General features: G+C 42.8%; 1 protein-coding gene across 2 annotated transcripts in view; it reads left to right on the plus strand.

Moving 5' to 3' along the window:
* Nucleotides 1–19,973, plus strand: part of ATRN (attractin) — a 144,754-nt gene that overhangs the window by 33,999 nt on the left and 90,782 nt on the right. For both annotated transcript variants that reach the window (XM_035323502.1, XM_035323503.1), the window contains exons 4-10: nucleotides 8,655–8,783; nucleotides 10,785–10,990; nucleotides 13,113–13,281; nucleotides 14,597–14,687; nucleotides 15,958–16,201; nucleotides 17,516–17,699; nucleotides 19,582–19,736. In XM_035323502.1, the coding sequence (XP_035179393.1) occupies nucleotides 8,655–8,783; nucleotides 10,785–10,990; nucleotides 13,113–13,281; nucleotides 14,597–14,687; nucleotides 15,958–16,201; nucleotides 17,516–17,699; nucleotides 19,582–19,736 (1,178 nt within the window). The remainder of the gene's footprint in view (nucleotides 1–8,654; nucleotides 8,784–10,784; nucleotides 10,991–13,112; nucleotides 13,282–14,596; nucleotides 14,688–15,957; nucleotides 16,202–17,515; nucleotides 17,700–19,581; nucleotides 19,737–19,973) is intronic.

The raw sequence follows: 19,973 nt of genomic DNA on the forward strand, positions 1-19,973 counted from the left end.
GCCAATACAGCACATACAGTGTCCTTTTGTGCAGTCAGCAGCAGCATAAACAATTACTGAGTTGTTTTTGCTTTTACATGCTACAGTGTCGTAACGTGATCTGTTCACTGTACTATTTTTTTCATTCCCAAATCATTTTAGACACATTTATTGTCATCTTGTTGAACTTGAGCTAATTTGGTATGCAGGCTCTTTCTGAAGTAGAAAACTGCCTCATTTATCAAGCTTGACTATGATATAGGTTTAGCTTGTAGTATGTGGGAGCTAAGTAATCAACGTCGCAGCCATTTAGTTCTTAAAGAACTGTGTGTAGCCTTACGTACCCTACATTCAAAACTTTAAAACCCTTTGGAGCATGTTCAGAAACAACAGTGATGGGTCGGATAACCTCGTAAAAACGTGTAAAAATGTCTGTTCTTCTGATGGATGACTGGTATTTGGCTCATCTGTCTGTGGTGAGAGACTAATTTGTCGATGCTGGTTAACAGTCGACATTTCACGAAGAGATCTAAATATAACTTGTGCATTTATGTGCTTCAGTCTTTCGGTGACAGTCACCACCTTATGTTTTCTATTCTTTTAGCTGAAATTAGAAAACTAATCCCAAGCTGTGAATGGAAAAACTAATGGTTCCCTTTGGACTCTTTTTGTTCCAAGTGGCTCATCAGCTATCTCCAGAATTAACCTTCTGCTGTGTTTCTTTATTTTTGAAATGATTTTCCAAAAATGCTACATGTTTATTTTCAAGTCCTCATAATCTCTGAGAGAAGATCAGCACGGGAGCAAAATTGGAACAAAAAATATAGTGTTTGTTTTCTTTTCCTAGTCTTGAACATACAGCTTTGAAATGGTTTTGTAGTGAAAGAATGCTTCCTATAAACCTCAAAACTCTAATGTCAAAATGAATTGTTAGGATAGTTTCACCCCATTTGAAGACGAGGAAACCTTCTCTCTTCTCAAAAACCTGGAAGTACTTTCCTGGTATCACGGGCTGAATTGGTATGCATAAAGGGGAAAGGTGTCATCTTGACTCGTAGTCATTTTGCTCTAATCGAGGTAATTTTTAATACTCCGTTGAAAAGGTGAAATGATCATGATTTGTGCTTGCAGTTTCTTGTGTATTTTCCAAAAATTAAGAGGCTTTTTAAATTGAGGTTATAAATAGTTCACAGCATTAACAATAATGGTTCAGACTTTAAAATCATCTGTAAGTCACTAGGAAGTCTGTGCCTGAGGACAAGCAAGCATGAGCTTAATACAATAACATTTGTGGGGTAGGAAAAAAAAATCAATTATTTTTTTAATTGCTTCTTTAGATGACATTTGAGTTTCATCTTCATTAGCACTGTGCTGTGTTGTTCAGTAAACCAAGTTCAGGAAATAGCAGATGCTTCTAATTTTGATGAGTTGCGGAAAAGGCATCTGTTGAAAAATACCTTTATTTGATACAGAAATAAATGCACTAGAGTTTCTCGAGAGAGATAAATGTTCATATTTTCTCTCTTTCTTGTCTGATGTTAAATTTTAATATTAACCAGAGCCATCTTTCACTCGTCACTATTTTTTTGCATCATGCTGGAGGATTTGCAAGATTGAGCTTTGTACCTTTGGGCACTGTAAACTTTCTGAGTTTGTTGATAAACACTGTAAATTCCTCCCGGGCCTCTCCAGAGCTCAGCCTTTTTACCTCCCTGGCTTTTTACAGCAGTAGCCTGAGCCCTCACTTCCTTCACTGCTCTTGTTTTCTTGACCTTCTGATTTTTACATATGTTTGTTAAAATATGGTATTTACCCTGGAGATCCTCAGCATCAGACCACAGAAGAATTTAAGTTAATTTTATATCAATTTTTAAATCAATTTTAACTGCAAAAGAGAAATTTGTCTAATGCAAACGTTTGCATAGTCTGAGAATCTGCATAAAGTGTTCACTAAACTCCTTGTAGTCCGTGTCCCAGGGAGATCCAGTCCTATACATTCATCTTTTCCTCTATTGAGCAGAGTTAAAAATATTTTTGCTCGTTTATATTTGTGGTCAAAGGCAACATGAGACTGTATAAATATTTTACTTCAAAAATGCAGCGAAGGAACGCAGAGGTAATAAAAATCCAGCGTGCTCATCTGCACAGAGCAAAGAGATCCGAAGCGGATAAAATACACTCACCGTCTGTGAACTTCGTCATCGTTTTCAACTCTGTGTTAAACATTTACTGGAGCTGTTCTTGGACATGTCTTCAGTTCGTGCTGGTCAGCACGGGGTGTTTTTCCTCCTCAAAAACCGATGTTCTTTGGCAAGACCTTTGGCCGGGGGTCCGTGCTTGGTGAGGCATCTCTGAAGCCCCTCACAGGCCGCTCGGCACCACATGGTGGGTCGTGGTGGCAGGTGGTGGCGGCCACCCCATGGTCGCTTGCTGAGCTGGCCGCTCTGCCGTGTTGGCATGGGATCTCTCAGGGAGATGGGAGCAGCTCCCCTTTGTCTGGCTAATTGCTGTGAATGTGGCACTTCTCAGCCTGGATTTGGGACTGGGCACAGAACGTGGGATGATTTGGGTTGGAGGGGCCCCTTGGAAGTCTCTGATCTGGTCCCCAAACCAAAGCAAGGCTGGCTTGGGAGCTGGATCTGGCCCTTGCTCCAGTTCTTGTCCAGTGAAGTTGTGGGCAGCTCTTAGGGACAGACGTCCCTTCTCTGGGCCAGTGCTCCAGCGCTTACCTCCCACGGGAAAAAATAATCTTTTCCTAATCTCTAATCCGAATTTCCTGTGCAACTTGTCAGTTGCCTCACGTCCTTTTGCTGCGAACTTCACCTGGTGCTGCCTTCTCTGCTCGTCTCTCCTTAGGTGGCTTCACCCCATTTTCAGCCTTCTGGTCTTAGGCCAAGCAAACCTCGCTCCTCACAGGTCGTGTGCTAGGCCCCTGGCCATCAGCTGGACTTGTTCCAGTTTGTATTTCCTACTGGGAGCATCCAACTAGAATCAGCACAGTCTCATGAGAGCTCTTGGCTCTTCCTCACCAAGTTAGACAGAAACTTCTTGTTCTGAACTCTTGTCCTTCCCTGTATAAGCACGTCGCATCTCCTCTGCCCTCCCTCTTTCTCCCGCTCCTGTTGCAGCGTGTTTTCCTTCTATTCCCTCAAACCCCAATTTCTTTGCCACAGGCACATGTAAATACTTGTGCTTTGCTTCTGCTTTATCCTCAGTGCCCGTCCTGAACTAAGCTGCAAGCCCTGCTTACACCTTGCAGTCAGCTTGGTTACATTGCTTAGAGCAAATTATCACCTCATCATGGCGGGGGGGGGGGGAGGGGGGGTTGTTAAAGAGGATTAACGATACTGAGAAGGGTGTAAAACACTTTAAGTCAGTATTATTTGTGTTAGGGAGTATCCAGAGGCCTAACCGATTTAGGAAGAAGCAGCGCTTGTGGGCTGTGTGGATAGGCAGAGAACAGAGTATGGGTGTCCCTGCTCCGTGTGACAAAGCAACTGGTTAATGTTGGCATTTTGTTGCTCTCTCAGCTTCAAAATCTCCTCCAGGCTGAACAAAACAAGTGACTTCAGCCGCTCCTCACGCGTCTTCCCCTCCTGCAGTGCCCAGACTGCCCACAGTGCTTGAGGTGAGGCCGCACCAGCGCAGAGTGGGGCAGGACGATCCCTTCCCTTCACCATTTAGCGATATCGTCCTTGGTGCACCCCAGGGTACATTTTGCTGGTTTATGTCTCAGCAGTGTGTCCTCCATGTATCTGGTATTCTGCTCTATTTGCCTTCTTTGGATCCACAACACCTTTCAGGGTACTGACTGAAAAAAAAAAAACTGATACAAGTTGAAGAGGAAATGTATTGGGGATTTTGCTAGAAATTTACCTACAGATGATGTTTCCCTGTTTACAACTCCGTGAGCTTGCCAGTGAGCCAGCTGATGCTTTGAACATGTGAGAATCGATCAATCAAAATGTTTTTGTGGTGGGAAGTCAGATTTCTTAGAGAAATGTAAATACGCTGTATCAGAACTGCTTCTGTTCACTAAACCTGTAATCCCCTCAGAAAACATCAAATCAGTTTGACAAGGTGGACAAAGAGTTTCTCTTTCAGGGTTTTGAGAAGATAAATCCAGTAAGTTAAACAGAGATATGTGAAGAGTTTAGAACAGAAAGTTCTTCATCCTCTGTTTCTTCTTTCTTTTCTCTTAAACTGTGATAGATATTGTAGTTTTTTCCTCCATTAATTCAAATATCCTGCACTGAGCCTCACAGGTATTAAATGATAACAACAGCCATTAGCATCATGGCCAGTATCGTGGATAGAAAGACCAGGGTTAGATATTAAAATCGTTTGTTTTTTACTTTAAAAATACTTCTTCACTATTATGGCAAAAAAAGTGATCTTGAGGCTTTTTGGTTCATGTTCTCCGCTTTTCGGAGTCATCTTGTTGCACAAGAACGTTAGCTTTTCCTTTACGACAAGAAATTTGAGCTGCTTCCTTATCCCTCCCCCGCTTTTTTTTTTTTTTTTGGCATTGATTTGTTTTTCATCTTTTGTAACTTCTATTTTGGGTTTGTTTATTGTTGTTTTCGCTCTTGTGAGCGTGGCTGACATGCACGGAGCGTTTTGTAATAAGGTGTGGTTTTGTGCACTTGCACCCAGATGAATCCCGGTACTTAACACTAAAAAGACAAAGAATGATTTTGCACTGCATGTCAGTAGATGGACAAGCCAATATCTTACCAATGTTTTGGTGTCACCTTTATCCTTTCGCTTCTGTGTGATCTGGATTCTGCACTTCCCCCCTCTCCTTTCACAGCTCCATCTTTTTGGCTGGTTTCTGTCGAGGCAGCAGCAGCGCTCCTTACGCTTCTCATCTCTGCTGTGCTGGCAGGTTGTGTCTCAAGAGAAAAGGATGAACACGCGCTCCTTGCGATGCTTGCATAGCAAATGAAGGAAAAGTAATAGAGGAGATGTCGTTTGTTTTAACTAATTCCCATTGTTACATGGTGCAGTGGGAAGAGAGCAAGGCGCGGTGCAGGCAATAGTGGAGTTGGGCGTCCAAGCGGTTGTTTTGACTGCTACTGGCTCTACAAGTCCAGCGCACAAAATAGGAGTATTTCAGGGCAAAACGGGCTTGCCTTTCAACTTCTCAGAAGCGGGGTCATTGGGCAACTTAGCTGAGTAGGAGTATTTGTTTGCTTTGGAGTAGTGATGATTGTGAAATGGTTGGAAAGCTTTTAAAACGAGAGAGGAATGGTGCGTTGTGCAATAGGCTAATCTTGGCCGCTGTCTGAGAGATTCTGGATTGTTGTTTAGAGGAAGTTGTCTGTAATCCATTATCATTCAGAGTCTGCCTACAAGACTTTCTGTGGCAGATCATGTCAAAGCTCTGTGCGCTGGTTTATTCAAAACGATGCTGTGCACACTAATTTATTCACATTTTTCAAAGTTTGACCTTTGCGTTCAAGTACCTGATAGTTATTGTTGCGCTCTGTTCATGGCTTTCTCTGAACGAAATTACTTTAATCTAGCACTTAAATTTCATTAGGACATTTAAAACTTGTACAGGTGGGATATCATCCTCTCAGGGTGTTTACACAGGAGTCGCACAAGTCATTGTGTTTGTTAGGAATCTTTCTCCGTTACTCAGTAGCTACTATTAACACTTCCCGTGACACTAAAATTGCTTTCCTTATCCAAGTCTGGCCATGTCTGTGTCTCAGTAAATGTCGCTGGCACCCAGGGAAGGTCTCTCACGCTCTTTGTCCTCAGGAAAGCAGAGAAATATGGTAAGGAAGAGGGAGAGCTAACCCTGTGGAAGTACATGCCTTCTGCCCAAGCAAATCCCAAATCAGAGATTTCTAAGAGAAAATGAGCACTAGTCCCGTGTTGGTCATTTTATGAGGGACGGTTATTTGGGGGGATTTTGTCTCTTTTCATTACTGCTGTTTGTTCTGCCCTTTGGCTTGTGTTTGCTGCCGTTGTTCTCCCCGCTGCAGGTCTTCCAGCTGAATTGCCCGGTAATATCAGCGATAAGTGCTGCAAGAATAAGACCAAAGAGGAATAAAACAGAACAAAGGAATTTTCTCCTTTGGTCCCCGAGCTGTAGTTTGCCTTACCCTGACTTATACTCAGATGTCTGTTTTCCTGCGGTGGTGGCGTACTGTCCTACAGTTTGCATTACAAAGGAAGACGATATATGAACCAAATAGCAAAGAGAAGTTTATTAGGCTTTTTGTTCTTTGATGTTTCGGGAGATGGTCTTTGGGGAGAGATCATCTTCAGATCAGAAGTCTCAAATTTCAGAACAAAACAGGCACCTCTTACGCACAGAGAAAAAAAAAGGCCGTGTATTTTGCCTTTTAATCCCGTATCCTTGAGATCTGAAAGGGAAAAAATAATTGGCCTTTTGCACAAGGAAATATTTATTGAGCTACATATCTGCAAATGCGCTGGAGCTGTTTAGCCAAAACACGAGGTGAGGTTCCTGTGTTTTTATGGCGTGTTGGTGAAATGAAGCATGCCTTCTTGTCAGCAGCATCTGAGTCGTGCACGAAGGGCCGTTGGATTGCTTATACATTTCCCCTCCCACAGGTTATGTTCATCTGTTCGTGGTGCAAGCACCCCCTGATTGTATAGCAAAAGCTCCTGGTAAGGTTCATGGGGTGTCTGTTGTTCTCTGAGCACACCATCGTATCATATCATGGGGACAGAAAGATCCAGGCCACAAAAAGTGCTCTACAGGCAACGTGGGTGGGTTGCTGCCAGTAGCTTTGAGCATCTTCCACAGGTGTAGAGATGCATTTAACCCATCCTGGGAAGCTCTCTGTTCTGAACAGGTCCAAAAAGAGGCTAAATAAGATCTTTTAATAAGAAAAATTCTGCTTTGCCTCGCCGCCATGTGTGCTGCCTTCCTGCAGCCCGGCCTGCCGGGCTATGCCCAGCCTTTTGGGCTCTGCTTTTAAGACTTCAGCTTGGCCTTTTGTTGGAAACAGGACTGGGGCTGGTGGGGAAGACAGTTCTGTGTCAGAAAAATAAGAGCTGGCTATTAATAGGTGGTGGCAGACAATGCGCTTTGCTTAGATAAAGGCTTAAAGGCATTCAGTAGACTTCAGATTTGTGGCTGTTCTCATGGCTTTTGTATGAGGGAGGAACTGGCTTCTTGGTGTAGTTGTTATCAGGCTTCTGTCAAAAGCAGGGTAAACATTCCCTTTCAGATACTAACTGCCTTGTGCAATAGGTAAACAGCTAGTAGTTCATTTTTTTTCAAGAGACATTTATTCCCCTTTTCAGTTTATTCAAGTATTTTGGCAGACCATCGTATCAATCCGTACTGTGCCCATTCTTGAGTAGAATCATGAAATCCTCTAGGCTGGAAAGGAGCTTGAGGACCCCCCAGGCCAACCATCAGCCTGACCCGTGGAGTCCCGTCACTAATCCGTGTCCCTCAGTGCCACATCCACAAATCTCTTGAGTGCCTCCAGGGATGGGGACCCCACCACTTCCCTGGGTAGCCAACAAACGTGGATGTGACGGGTCGGACTTCAAAATTTTAAAAATAGTGGGTGGCAAGAAGACGATGATTAAAGGGTGATTGCATTTTTTCTCTTAGTGGAAGAGCCCAAGGGGCACTGGTGGGCGATCAGGCAGCAGATGTAAAGCGAGCATAGGAAGTCCTTTCTCTCCCATTGCAGAGCTGAATTGTTGACCTCCCTGCTGCAGATGTTCCAGGTGAAAAGGGTATAAATGGTTGAGAAAGCAATTCCAAGCATAGATGAATGGTTTATTTAAATGTGCTGGCGTGGGTGCATTTTCTGGGTCTGTAAGGCCCTGAACTGTGGGTTTCTGGAAGCTAGATAAATACATCACTAGGATGCTCTGTACTTGCTTCATTTGTTGCAGTCTTTCCCAAGCTTTTTCTTCCTTCCTCACGGTCAGGGGAAGATACTGGGTTAGACAGACAGTAATTTTGCCTGGTACAGTGGCTTTTATGCCTTTGTGACGCGTTAATTTCTGTCTTGAAGCACGTCACCTTGTTTCAGGAGCGGGACCTGTTTAAATTGTGGGAGAATAATATGAGGGGAATGAGGTTTTTGTAAGAAAAGGAAAACTGTGATTCCAGACAGCCTCAGGGTTACTCAGGCTAAGAGCATTTAATGTACATTTATCTTTCAAAAGAGCCAAGTTGGTTACTTTGAGGTTTTCTATTTGCATTCCTTTCTTCGAGCATTTCATCTTTTGGACCAAAATCGCACACACCAAGGGCAGTGGTAGTGCTGTTTTCAGTGTCCTAATGTTTGGTAGGACTCCTTAGCCAGTAACATGGCCACTGTTCTGCAGATAACGTGCAGGGGAGCTCCATAAACTGGTGCCGGTGGGTTGTGGTTTTATCTTTGCGACAGGGTCTTGTGAGTTCTTAGGCCTTTGAGGTTGTGGCAGTTTTGCGTATGAATACTCTCAACGTTGAGACATTTTTCTTTTGAATATTTGAGAAGTTCTGCTGAAGAAAACCAGTCTGATAACACTGCTCTGAAAAAGATGAGGATTAGTGTACGCAAATTCATTATATATGCAAATAAATGCCTTCCCTCTCAATTATTTTATGTGCATGCTGTGTTTACTATTGGTGCCTTGCTCCTTTTTATTGAACTTCCATTTTTTTTTTTTTTCTTTTTCAGCGGTCTTATTGTTCCTGAGAAAGATAGCAATGAAACAGTGCCCGAAGTTGTAGCTACTTCTGGATATGCTCTTCTGCATTTCTTCAGTGACGCTGCCTATAACTTGACTGGCTTTAACATCACGTATAAGTAAGTAGTGCCACTCCAGAGTGATCTTGGAGATTACATAAACGGTGCAGGTTGGGCAAAAGGTTTCCTCTTTTCCTCAGTCTCGTCTTGAAATAAGCAATTGAAGTGTGTGATGATGAGTAGATCCTTGAATTTAGATTGTCTACTGTACTCTTACAGTGGCTAATGACGGTAATGTGCTCACCATTAACTTCAGCTCTCAACTGTAAGCATGAGCAAATGCTTGCTCAGAAAGACATGCCATTATTTATTTGATGTTACTAGATTTATGTGGTCTTACTGAGTCAGAACTGACAGATTGTGTGCCTTTATGCATTCTGCAGAGATACTTCTGCACAAAAAAGCTTTTGCATAATCGTTCATATTTCACACGGGGCACTGGACTGTATCTGTTGAGGATCCTCAAACAGTTTTCGTTGGGATGCTCCTTTTTATTCAGTCCCTGGATTGAATTGCTTAGTCTGGCTTCTTAATCTGGAGGGCTGGTGGTGTGTTTTTTTTTTATTTCACGTTTGAAATATTATAGGTGAGTGTTTTCTGTTCACTGATGTATATTTTGTCCACTTATTTTTATCAATAATTTTAGTGTAAATTGGCTGTTTTTAAAAAGCTTAAGTTTTTGAGTAAATGATCTCGGTGAGGAAATCCTGGCAAAGATGGAGAATCGTGATTCTGGTGGGGATTGCTGCCTTTGAATTTTATGCTCATACAGATACAAATTATGTATGTGCTGCAGTAGGAGATTTTAATTGGGTGAAACTGGAAGAAGTTTCTGTCTTCAGCTGCAAAGTCCTTGATCACAACTGACTTTTTTCAAAATTTAAAGGTTTCCTTAAAATGATGTGCTTAGTTTTGAAACCAGTCTTGGTGCTTTTCTCCTTTTTAATCCCTTAAATTACACAGTCGGTTGTTTGAAAAATGTGGGGCATCCAGAAGACGAGGAGCTTCTGCACAGTTGCTAGAAACACAGCAGCTGCAGCAGTGGCATTTTGGTAGGATGGTTGATATCATAAACCACGACACCACCTACAGCCAGCTGTCAGTATTGCACTATTGCAATGCAGTTGAGAAATTCAAGAATAACCTGCCCTTTAAAGTTCCTCTGTTGTGTTTTAATGTCGCTTTAACTCATCTCTTTCCTTTAACTTGTCTCTTTTTTTGATCATTTCAACCAATCTTCAAGTACAGTTCTGCGTGTTTCTTCTTCTTCTGCATGTTCTGGTCAATAGGTTTCCTCCTCATTTTTTTGAGGAGAGAAGATAAAAGGATGTCTTTATTTCTTTTTCAGTTTAACGGTCTTTATATAGTTACTAGTGGAGATAGCTGCTTGACAAATAGCTGTGAAACCATGGTCTTGGAGCCAGTGACCCCACCTGTCGCACGACAGTGGGAATATTGGCTCGTGATCTCAGCCTTTGAATTATGCTGGTTAATAGACTGGAAGAAAAAAAGTTTGGAAAAGAACAAGGTCACAGAATTTAGATCTTCAACAAGGATGCATCTAGTTTTGCATCACATTGCGAATGTTATAAAATCAGAAATGATTCAAAAGAGACCTATCTTTGGCTTGGGATTCACCTCAAGTGTGTTTGTTTGGCGAACAGATCCCGGAATAGCGTGCGATTGTGAGTAGTTTAAGTGTAAATTGCACAGGCATCACAAAAGCCTCGTGCGCTGATTAATTTTTTTTCACTTAATGTTGGGGATTTTGAGACAATTCATTTGCATTATAAATGGCTAAAAATCATATCGATAATTTTTCTGAGCTGTTGTGTGTTTAACTCAGTAAGTGAGGGCACTCCGTAGATAATGTACAGAACTAATGCATGCAGGTCCATCACACCAGATTCGGGATGAGCTGTTTTGTTGGTTGGTATATTAACAAACACCCGAACTGCTGTTTTAACTTCTGTTCAGCATCATTCCTGTGTTCGTTAATAAGAGATGGAGCTTGGGAGCCTGTTTCATTACTGACGACCCTTCTTCCTCTGATGTTTGCAGTTTCAATATGTGTCCCAATAATTGCTCTGGCCGAGGAGAGTGCAAGCTGAATAACAGCAGCAACGCTCTTGAATGTGAATGTGCCAAGTACTGGAAAGGAGAAGCCTGTGATATTCCCTACTGCGCAGATGATTGTGGGGCACCTGAGAGAGGGTACTGCAACTTCAATGATACTAAGACGTGTTCGTGCTCTGCAGGCTGGCAAGGTAAGTCCCTTGATTAATACGGAGGAGCTCTTGTTAAAAGGATGCCTTTTCTATATGTGCTTCTTGGAAGCATTTGAGACCGTTCTGCCTGGCAAGTATTAGTACTTAAACTAGGAACGGAGTCAAACTTCATCCAGCTTTTCATGTCAACAGATACCATCCAGGTTTCATATCATCACCGGGAACAAATGTTTATTAAAGCACCTGTGCTGCTGTACAAAGCAGCACCAACCTGTTGTGTGCCAGCATCAGATAAAGACTAAAACACAAATCCCAACACACAACCTTCAAACCTTGCTCCTGTGTACCTAAAGCTAAGTTGAGTATGATATGGTGGCAGTACTTAACCCATTTGAATGCATACAGTGATTTATTCTCAGGTCCAGGTGTGCTTGTCAGCCACATCAGTTTTAGCAACAAATTGGGCCAAACACGAGTATTTTCTTTGCAAAGATAGAGTGATGCTCTAGAATTAGTCTCCTGTGAAATACAACCAGTGACAGCACTGACAACAACTTCTGCCACTGCTCAGCCACGCTGCAAAAACATACAGTGTGTTACGCGCTGCAGAAAGAACCCAGGCTGGCAAAACGAGTGTCCTAGAGAGGAGGCACCATTGCTGAGGTTAACACACCTGCTTCTCAGACAAAAGCAGCCACAGGTAACATACTTCAGGGTAATACACTTGTAATCAGCTGGAAGGCCACAACCCCTTGTGCAGTTCAGAGCCTCGTGATGTTTTCTGGGAGCCTGGTTGTGCATAAATCCACAGGAAAGGTGGATTTCCATTTGCTGGATTCCTGGCCTGCTGTTCCTCATCTTTCACTTAAGTATCAGGTTAGTTTGTAGACTAAACAAACAGCCAAACAATCAAAACCACCACCAACAAACAAAAGCCCCCAGACAGACCACAACAGAAAGAGGTGCAAGCTGCTCTCCTCCCCTTTCCTGTTCTGAAGTTTTTTACATCTAGAAATGTTTGCTTACCTTAGGAACTGGGAGTTTTTCAAGGCCATAGTCCAGTCTGCTTTCCTGAACTGGAGGCTTACTGGTAGATACTCAACGAGATGAAGCAGGTGCTGCCTCTTGCAATCAAGATCACAGCTCTGCTACACAGTGATTCGCTTCTGTGATTACCTAAAGGCTGTCCTGATAAACCTCTTCCCTTCCCAAGGCCTGAGCCTCTTCAATACGTCCTGTAGCAGCCCTGGGCGTATGGATGGGTGTCACTAAGAAGGGAGAGCTTCCATCCAGCTCTTTACTTTGCTGAGGCTGCTTTCACTCTGCTGCAGGAGCCACAACATGCAGCCCGAGTTAGACTTTGCTCCTCCACAGTGAGCTGGAAGATCCACGCTAGCTATTTTGTGGTGGGCCTGTGCTGCTTTTTTTGTTTGATGGGGATCTGAAACATGAACGAAGTCTTGTGGGTCGTCTGCCTTGTGTGGCTTCTCTGCTTGCCCCTTTCCTGTAGCTCCTACTGCCACCTGATGGGCAGGAGCCCCACTCCGTGGGGAGCTGTGAAGGAAAGCCTGGCAGCGAAGTTAGTTTAAGAGCAGCAGAAATATGGATAAAACATGAAATGAACAGTTTACAAAAGCAGCATTGGGAACAAAAAGAGAAAGATAGCAAGCAGCACTGTATGAAGCTTTGTTTTTCTGCAGCGTGCTGCTGAGCAGCTCTCCTGAAGCTTCTGCAGGTTGTCCTGGGGCTTCAGAGTAAGGGCCTGTGGCAGGAAGATAAATGCTGGAAGGAGCCTTTGTAGTGTAGAGTGGGAAAGGGTCTGCACAATGCCGCCCTAATCAGAGGCGTAGAGAGCAGAGAGGCTTGTCTGCTTTACTAGAACACAGATTCATCTGGTCTGGAACTGTTGGTTGTTGTTTTTTTTCCTGAAACCTTTTTTGGCTTGAAGGATGTGGTTGTGGTTGGGAGGTCCGTCCCGTGAGGTCCTTGCACACCAGGTCCATCCCTGATGGCTATCACGGGCAAGGAAATGGCGAGCAGAGCTTCCATCAACCACTTGGCCATGCACAATCTTCATCACCTGTGCTGCAGGATACTGACCTCTAGCTGAAATGCAGACTTTGGCCAGGAGGTTTAACTTCTAAAACTCTTTTTTTCCCAGGTCCTGGCTGTTCAATTCCTGTTCCCGCAAACCAGTCATTTTGGACCCGGGAGGAATATTCTCTTCCAAAACTTCCTAGAGCATCTCACAAAGCCGTAATCCACGACAATAAAATGTGGATTGTTGGAGGCTATGTCTTCAATCATTCTGACTCTCAGAAGGTTTTAGCGTGAGTATAAACCTAGGTAACACACTTTAAGACCAACACAGACCTGTGAATTAATTTTAAAAAATGCTATCAGACGTGCTGTGCTGTCCCCTATGCTCCATTTCCAAGGGGAAACAGCAATAATAAAAACTTTGACTCAGGTTTGAGACATGGGAAAATGTTGATAAGGTGCTCAAGAAAAATGTAATATTCACTAAAACCTCACTAATATTCAGTGAGTTTTTGGTTAATCTGCTTATGACAGCATTCAACTCCTTACTATATATTTCTAGGCTAGCTTGTAAGTTATATCTAGCCTTGTATTCAAAGAGGGTAGTTCTACTTCGGTGTTATTAGCCCTTTGTGATATTGTGGCTGTGTGTCTCCAGAGTGTTTGACACCTCGCAGAAGTCATACTGATGACCGTGGATGTGGAATGGGATACCAAACTGGGAGTGGCGTTTTGGGATGATGACCTTTATGGAACCTGTTCAGGAGATTTATCAGAAACTAAGATATCAAGTAAAAATGGTGTATCCCCATTGAAATCCCCCATAAAAACACTTCAGGCTTCCTCTGGAACTTGACAAAATTTTGGCATATCTAGGCAGAAGCTAATAGAGGATTTTTTTCCAGGGTTACCTGCATACCTCACTTTCATCGACCTGTGTGAGCTGTGCATTTAGTTACTGGGAGTTAAAGAGGAGCCACAAATGTACACATACTTGTAGAGGAGTTGCTGATTACATCCACAATTTACTCTTTCAAAGTCATGCCTGATTTTTCCACAGATCACCCGTGCCTTCATTAAATGCTTTCTCAGAGCTGATTTTATCTTACACAGCTCTAAGCCTGGCAAACATAGTTCATGCTTTTATCTAAGAAGCCAGAGGCCATTTTCAGGGCAGAGGGTTTATCTTATTTCGAGTTTACAGAAAAAAAAATATGCTTGAATGACAAAGACATAATTAAAAATGTCTTTTAAACACAGACAGCTTTTTATCAAGTAATTGGAACTTACCTGAGCTTAGTGTAACCTTTTCCTACTGTTTTCGATGGGTGTAAGTTGTCATAGCTTAAGAGCAAATGCATTAGCTCTTGGCTCTGTATGAGGAAGAAAACTCAGGGTAAAGCAAATCAATATGTGGATGTTGAGTAACAGAGCAGGCTTGACTGGACCTTTTTTTTTTAGTCTGCATGCAAGCTTTGTGTGTCCTTACATCTTGGTGGGGCGCTTGTTAAATAATTTCCAGCCAATTCCGGAAAGAGCAAGTGCTAAGTTTCGCAACTTGATAGCAACTTCTCAGAAAATCATTTCAAGTTCTTTATTTTACAGGTATGATCTGATTTCTGAAGAGTGGCTTCCCCTGAACAGCACTGTGAACTCGGTAGAGATGAGATACGGTCATTCCTTGGCATTACATAAGGTAAGTTCAGAGCTGCACATTCATCACCTAGCTGTTTTTTCCCTTTTCTCCCCTACCCTGCTAACCCCTTTCCACAGATCAGTCATGCTTTGGGGGAAGCTTTTCTTCTTCAAAGGCTTGTGCATGGATATCCCAGTCTGTGCTTGTACTCCAGAGAACCCCTGGACTGGTATCCTAGGAATTCTGTAGTGCTTTTGCTTGCATGCTCCTCCTATCCCTATTTTCTCCGAGTTTTTTAAGGCTGATTGAGGTCAGTAAGTTAATTATTTCCTCCTCACTGACTGTGCTCTTAAGACATGCCTGATGACTGGAGCTTGGTGGAGTTCCTCTGGTTCCCCAGTTGCTTTTTGTGTAGCCCATGTAATTATTATGAGCGAGCTCCCAAGGGTCCAGTTGTGAGGCATCTATTGTTCAAAGCACAGTAGCAGAGCTGGCGAAATTAGGGTTTTTTGGAGCCTGATCTACTTCTGTGACAGAGCTATGAATCTGTTCTTCCAGCATCTGAAAGAAGAGGATTTGACTTTTCTTACATCATTTCTCACCTGCCTGCATTGCTGTGGGTGCAGGCCACGTGAGAGCAGAATGGCAAAGCCTTTGGCTTCCTGGTCTGTTTGAGAAGGAAGCAAGCTAATTATTTACTGATCTTTGGGTTTGGATTGTTAATTAGCTCATCGCTGTGGAAGCTTATATTAAGCATAACTAAAAACACTTGAAAAACTCCACACAGCACCATTCACAAACAGATAGATCAGTGGAAAAACCTCATAAAGATGGAAATCCCGAGCTGCAAGGAGTCGATACACATTCTGTGAGTAACTTCACAAGTTGGGCACTTGTTAGGTTCATAGTCAGTGACAGGTGGGGGTTCTCAGCAAGAAGAGCCAACCATAACAGAGAATTTCCCTTTCCAAGGTTACCATCTTGTCAGCAAGAAGGCAGGGCTTCATTACACACTTGAGGCATCTTGGAATGACTCAAAAATCCATGGGAGAAACCCGCAAATAAAACTAGATGGAATTTTGGAGCTTAGCTCTTAAGTAGGCAGGATTTTATTCATCATCCTGTATCCTGTCACCCTTCTGTCCAAAGGGTCCTGTATTTTTTCTCAATGCATTTATTTGGGAGACAAAGCTTTCAGTGTGCAGACAACGAGATTTTCCATCTTAACTGTCTGTCTTGCCAGCTATCTTCTGCATTTTGCGTTTGCAAGCTATGGGACGGGTTCAGCTTGCATTATTCAAACACACATTTTAAATCTAACTTCTTTTAGGATGATATATACATGTACGGTGGAAAAATAGATGCCACGGGGAACGTGACCAGCCAGCTGTGGGTGTTCAACATTCCCAGGCAGACGTGGACTCAAGCGACACCGAAAGCCAAGGAGCAGTATGCCGTTGTTGGCCACTCGGCTCACATCATCAACTTGACAGATGGCAGCGTGGTCATGCTCGTCATCTTTGGGCACTGCCCTCTCTATGGGTATATCAGCAACGTCCAGGAATACAACCTGGGTGAGTGGCGCCCTACCTGCCTTTTGTGTCCATTTTAACATTTGAAAATTATTTCGGTGATCCATATTCAGACAGCAAAACTAAGGTGCCTATGTTCTTCTCTATTGATTTCTTTTTAAGAGAGGTTCAGTCTAAATTCCAGTGTTTGTGTAGGTCAAATAGTGAGCAACCAGCCACGTGCCTCCAGCTTTATACAGCTTATCAGGTCCCAAAGGCAAAAAAGCTGTAATCGAGAGACAAAGCAGGATAACTGTGGGACATTTGAATTTGTTTTCCTCTCTTTCTTGCAAAGCAAACATTTTCAAAATTGTTTTTGTATCCTATGACTACAACAGTTGTAACTACTGAGAGTAAGTATCCACTTACCCAGATGCACCTATCTCCCATCGCAGTCATTACTGAATGCTTAGGGGAACAGGGAGTAACTTCTGGATTCCCACTTACTTCATATCTCTGGGGATAGTCCAAACTCTGATTTTAGGATCTAGAGATTTCTAGTATTAGCAGGGGAGAAATGTAGGAAGCTCTCCGGATGAAACAAACTGCTCCCAGAAGCAGCTGCACTGAAATGGCTCTCTGGAGGCATATCCCTTGCTCCACTGGCCACACAGAGAATGTAGTTAAGCACAGGAAGTTTCCAATGTGAATGTGTTCATAATTGTCAGAAGTAGTGGCTCTGTAAGCACTTTTGACCCATTCCTTTGCCTTTTTCGTGTTGGATCTGCCCTGGAGTTAGGAACCCTGTATAGGGTTTCATTCTGCACTAGCTACAGAGATTTGGTGTGAAATTTGGTGTTGTTTTTTCTGCTTCAGTTGCCATTATATTATGTCTACAGTCCTTCAAATAAATACTATTCTTTGAATGACAGAATAGGACCGTTAATCATATACTATTTTTTAACTGTAGTGTTCTTCACACTCACCCGTAACTTGGCTTCAGTGCTTAAATATGTAAAATAAAAGTGCTCTTGGGTACTTTTCCAAATCAAGCCACAGTGCTGTCGTTTTCATTTTCATGTTGCTGAAATGCAGTGTATTATTTCTGTCATTTTTATCTTTCGTTTACTTAGCTTGTCTGCAAAATTTAATAAACCACTGTAAAAGAGATGTTTCTGGTCTAATTAAAAATACCTGACAATAATTGTTGACAAGAAACTTGCTACCTGAAGGAGAATACTTCTGGATGTCAAGTGATAGACAGCGTCTAGAGCTGAGTCAAGGGAAACCCACTTTGTTTCACTACCAGATTTCTTGATAAGTTATTAATGGAGATAAATTAACCGTGTTTTGTCTCTCCCGTTTTTCATTTCTCAGCCACGAATACGTGGAGCATCTTACAGACAAGTGGAGCTTTGGTGCAAGGAGGCTATGGCCACAGTAGTGTTTATGATTCGAGGACGGAATCAATTTATATCCACGGAGGTTACAAGGCATTCAGTGCCAACAAGTACAGGCTAGCAGATGACTTGTACAAATACGAAGTTAATACCCGTATGTGGTAAGTACTTCTTGTTCCTCTACACCATCCCCTTCCTTTTGTTACGGCGTGGGCAAGGAGGATGGGTTCCCTGGTAAGGCTGCAGTAGTACAGAGTTACTTGCATTCAGGATAGACAGTGTGCTCCTTTATCTGTTATTTTTATGTCTTTTATGACTCGAGAATCACATAATCACACATAATCAAGGCTGTAAACGAGCCAAGAGATCCGTTTTAATCTGTTGTTGTATTAAAGCTGAAGAGAGAAATATTTGATGGGATTTTCTTGCCAGCAGTACAGATTCTGCGTACGAGCACAGTTACTGCAGTCAAGTGAGTGGTAATTCATTCTGCAGTTAAGACCACAAAAGAATTTCAATTATAACCCCGTTTTCTTCTGTCTGTGCAACTGTTGGAAACATTTGTTTCTTAAGTTGAAATCTTCTGTGAGTGTTTTCTGCCCAGAGGTGAGTTTTATTAGAGAGCGCTAGCAAAACTTCACAACTTTGAGCTCTGGAGGTGAAATACATTTTCCTCAGTTCTGTGTTTTTTCTCAGGTTTTTTTAAAGGCTCCGTTCAGATGGGAGGCTGGTCTTTTGAATGAACGTGTATAATTTTGAGTCACCATATTGGTTTTTTTTTTTTTTTCTTAGAGTTTAAAATAGCTTGTATGTCTGCAACAACAGTTGGTGAGCTTTTACTGATGAGTAAAATGACTAGTGACAAATTTCTAAAAATCTTCCTTGCTGCTCAGCTGTGCACGTGGCAATAACTGCACTTCCTTTCTTGGTTCATTTGATCCCCTCGTTCAGCCTGGCAAACCTGGCTGAATAGGCAGCAAATGTCACAAGCGTGACAATTTTCTTCCAAAGAGTTCCAGCACCAAACTCCTTTCACTGCATTCAGTTTGTCAGCCTCCAGAGGACCGGCAGAGCAGGCGTCTGGTCATTTTATTGTAGGTTTCTTGGTGTTACAGACTTCTGAGGATTTTGTGGTAAGGAAGGGCAAAAAAGCAGTCTCCTAATCCTTATTCTGTCAGGCTTGTTTCTCCCCATTTTCCTGCAGCCCCGTGTGCTGCCATACTGCAGCTCATGCCTTAGGAACAGGTCCCCAGCCCCATTTCCAGGCTATTTTGCTGTGAAAGTCTCAGCTTGGGTACCTGCTGCCTTTGGGATGCTGCTGGTCTGCGGAAGTGTCACCAGCACAGCCTGCAAGTCGTGACACCAATGCCTGCAGCACAGACGTGCTCACATCGGGGTTTTCCTGCAGTCACATCCTCTCAGAATAGCAGGGAACAAAGGGTGACCGCTTGTGGTCAGTGCTGTTAATCACGCTGATTAAAGGTGAGCTCGGTGGCTAATAAGATTAATGCCAGCCATGGTTGAATCACGGGTGAGGCATCGAGTTCTGCAGGTGTTAAGCTGCAGGGCTCCGCTGTTGGCAGCTGCGTAGATTTCCTTGAAATAGTTTCGTTAGTTTTGAACAAGAGATGATCCCCAATTTAAAAGAATGATTTAGGTTCCTATCAATTTAATACTGCCTGGGCTGGAGTCTCCCCAGACGGCGTCCGTATCAGCAGGTTTAATTGACTGAGCCCTGTTAGTGTGAAAACTTGATCATCCCCAAGGAAAGAATTGATGATTAGGATCCATAGCTTTGGAGAGAGGCCTTCATAGATGTATTTCTCTCCTCTAAATTAGAAAGCAGATTGGAATGTGAAATTACAGGAATTGAACAGTCTGGTGTGAAAGTTGTTAAATATCTCATTAGGAAAACTAATTAAATAGGACCTCCACGTTACTTCAGCACGTGCCCAAATCATTCCTCAGCTTGGATTTAGGGATTCATTTGTCTTTGCCAGCTCCTAATCGGTTTCCTTAATACATATATTTTTATTTCTGAAGGACAATCCTTAAAGACAGCAGATTCTTTCGCTATCTGCACACTGCTGTGATAATGAGTGGAACCATGCTGGTGTTTGGAGGAAACACGCACAACGACACTTCCATGAGCCACGGCGCTAAGTGCTTTTCCTCAGATTTTATGGCGTATGATATTGGTAAGTTCTTGCAAAAAATCATAATAATAATAAAAAAATTCTTAGAGCTTCACAAGGAGCTGTCTTCAAGAAGACTAATTTACATGCTGGGTGTTTCACACCAAATGCTACTACGCATACTGCAGAAGAATGTGTAATCAGGAGAAGCACATTTAGCTTAGTACACATTACCAAGCAAACGAGCTACTGCAGTGATTTCTAGGCGAATAGAGCGGCAGTTTGGTGGTCGACGGTTTG

This window comes from Oxyura jamaicensis, chromosome 4 (assembly GCF_011077185.1).
Source record: "Oxyura jamaicensis isolate SHBP4307 breed ruddy duck chromosome 4, BPBGC_Ojam_1.0, whole genome shotgun sequence".
NCBI classification, from domain to species: Eukaryota; Metazoa; Chordata; class Aves; order Anseriformes; family Anatidae; genus Oxyura; species Oxyura jamaicensis.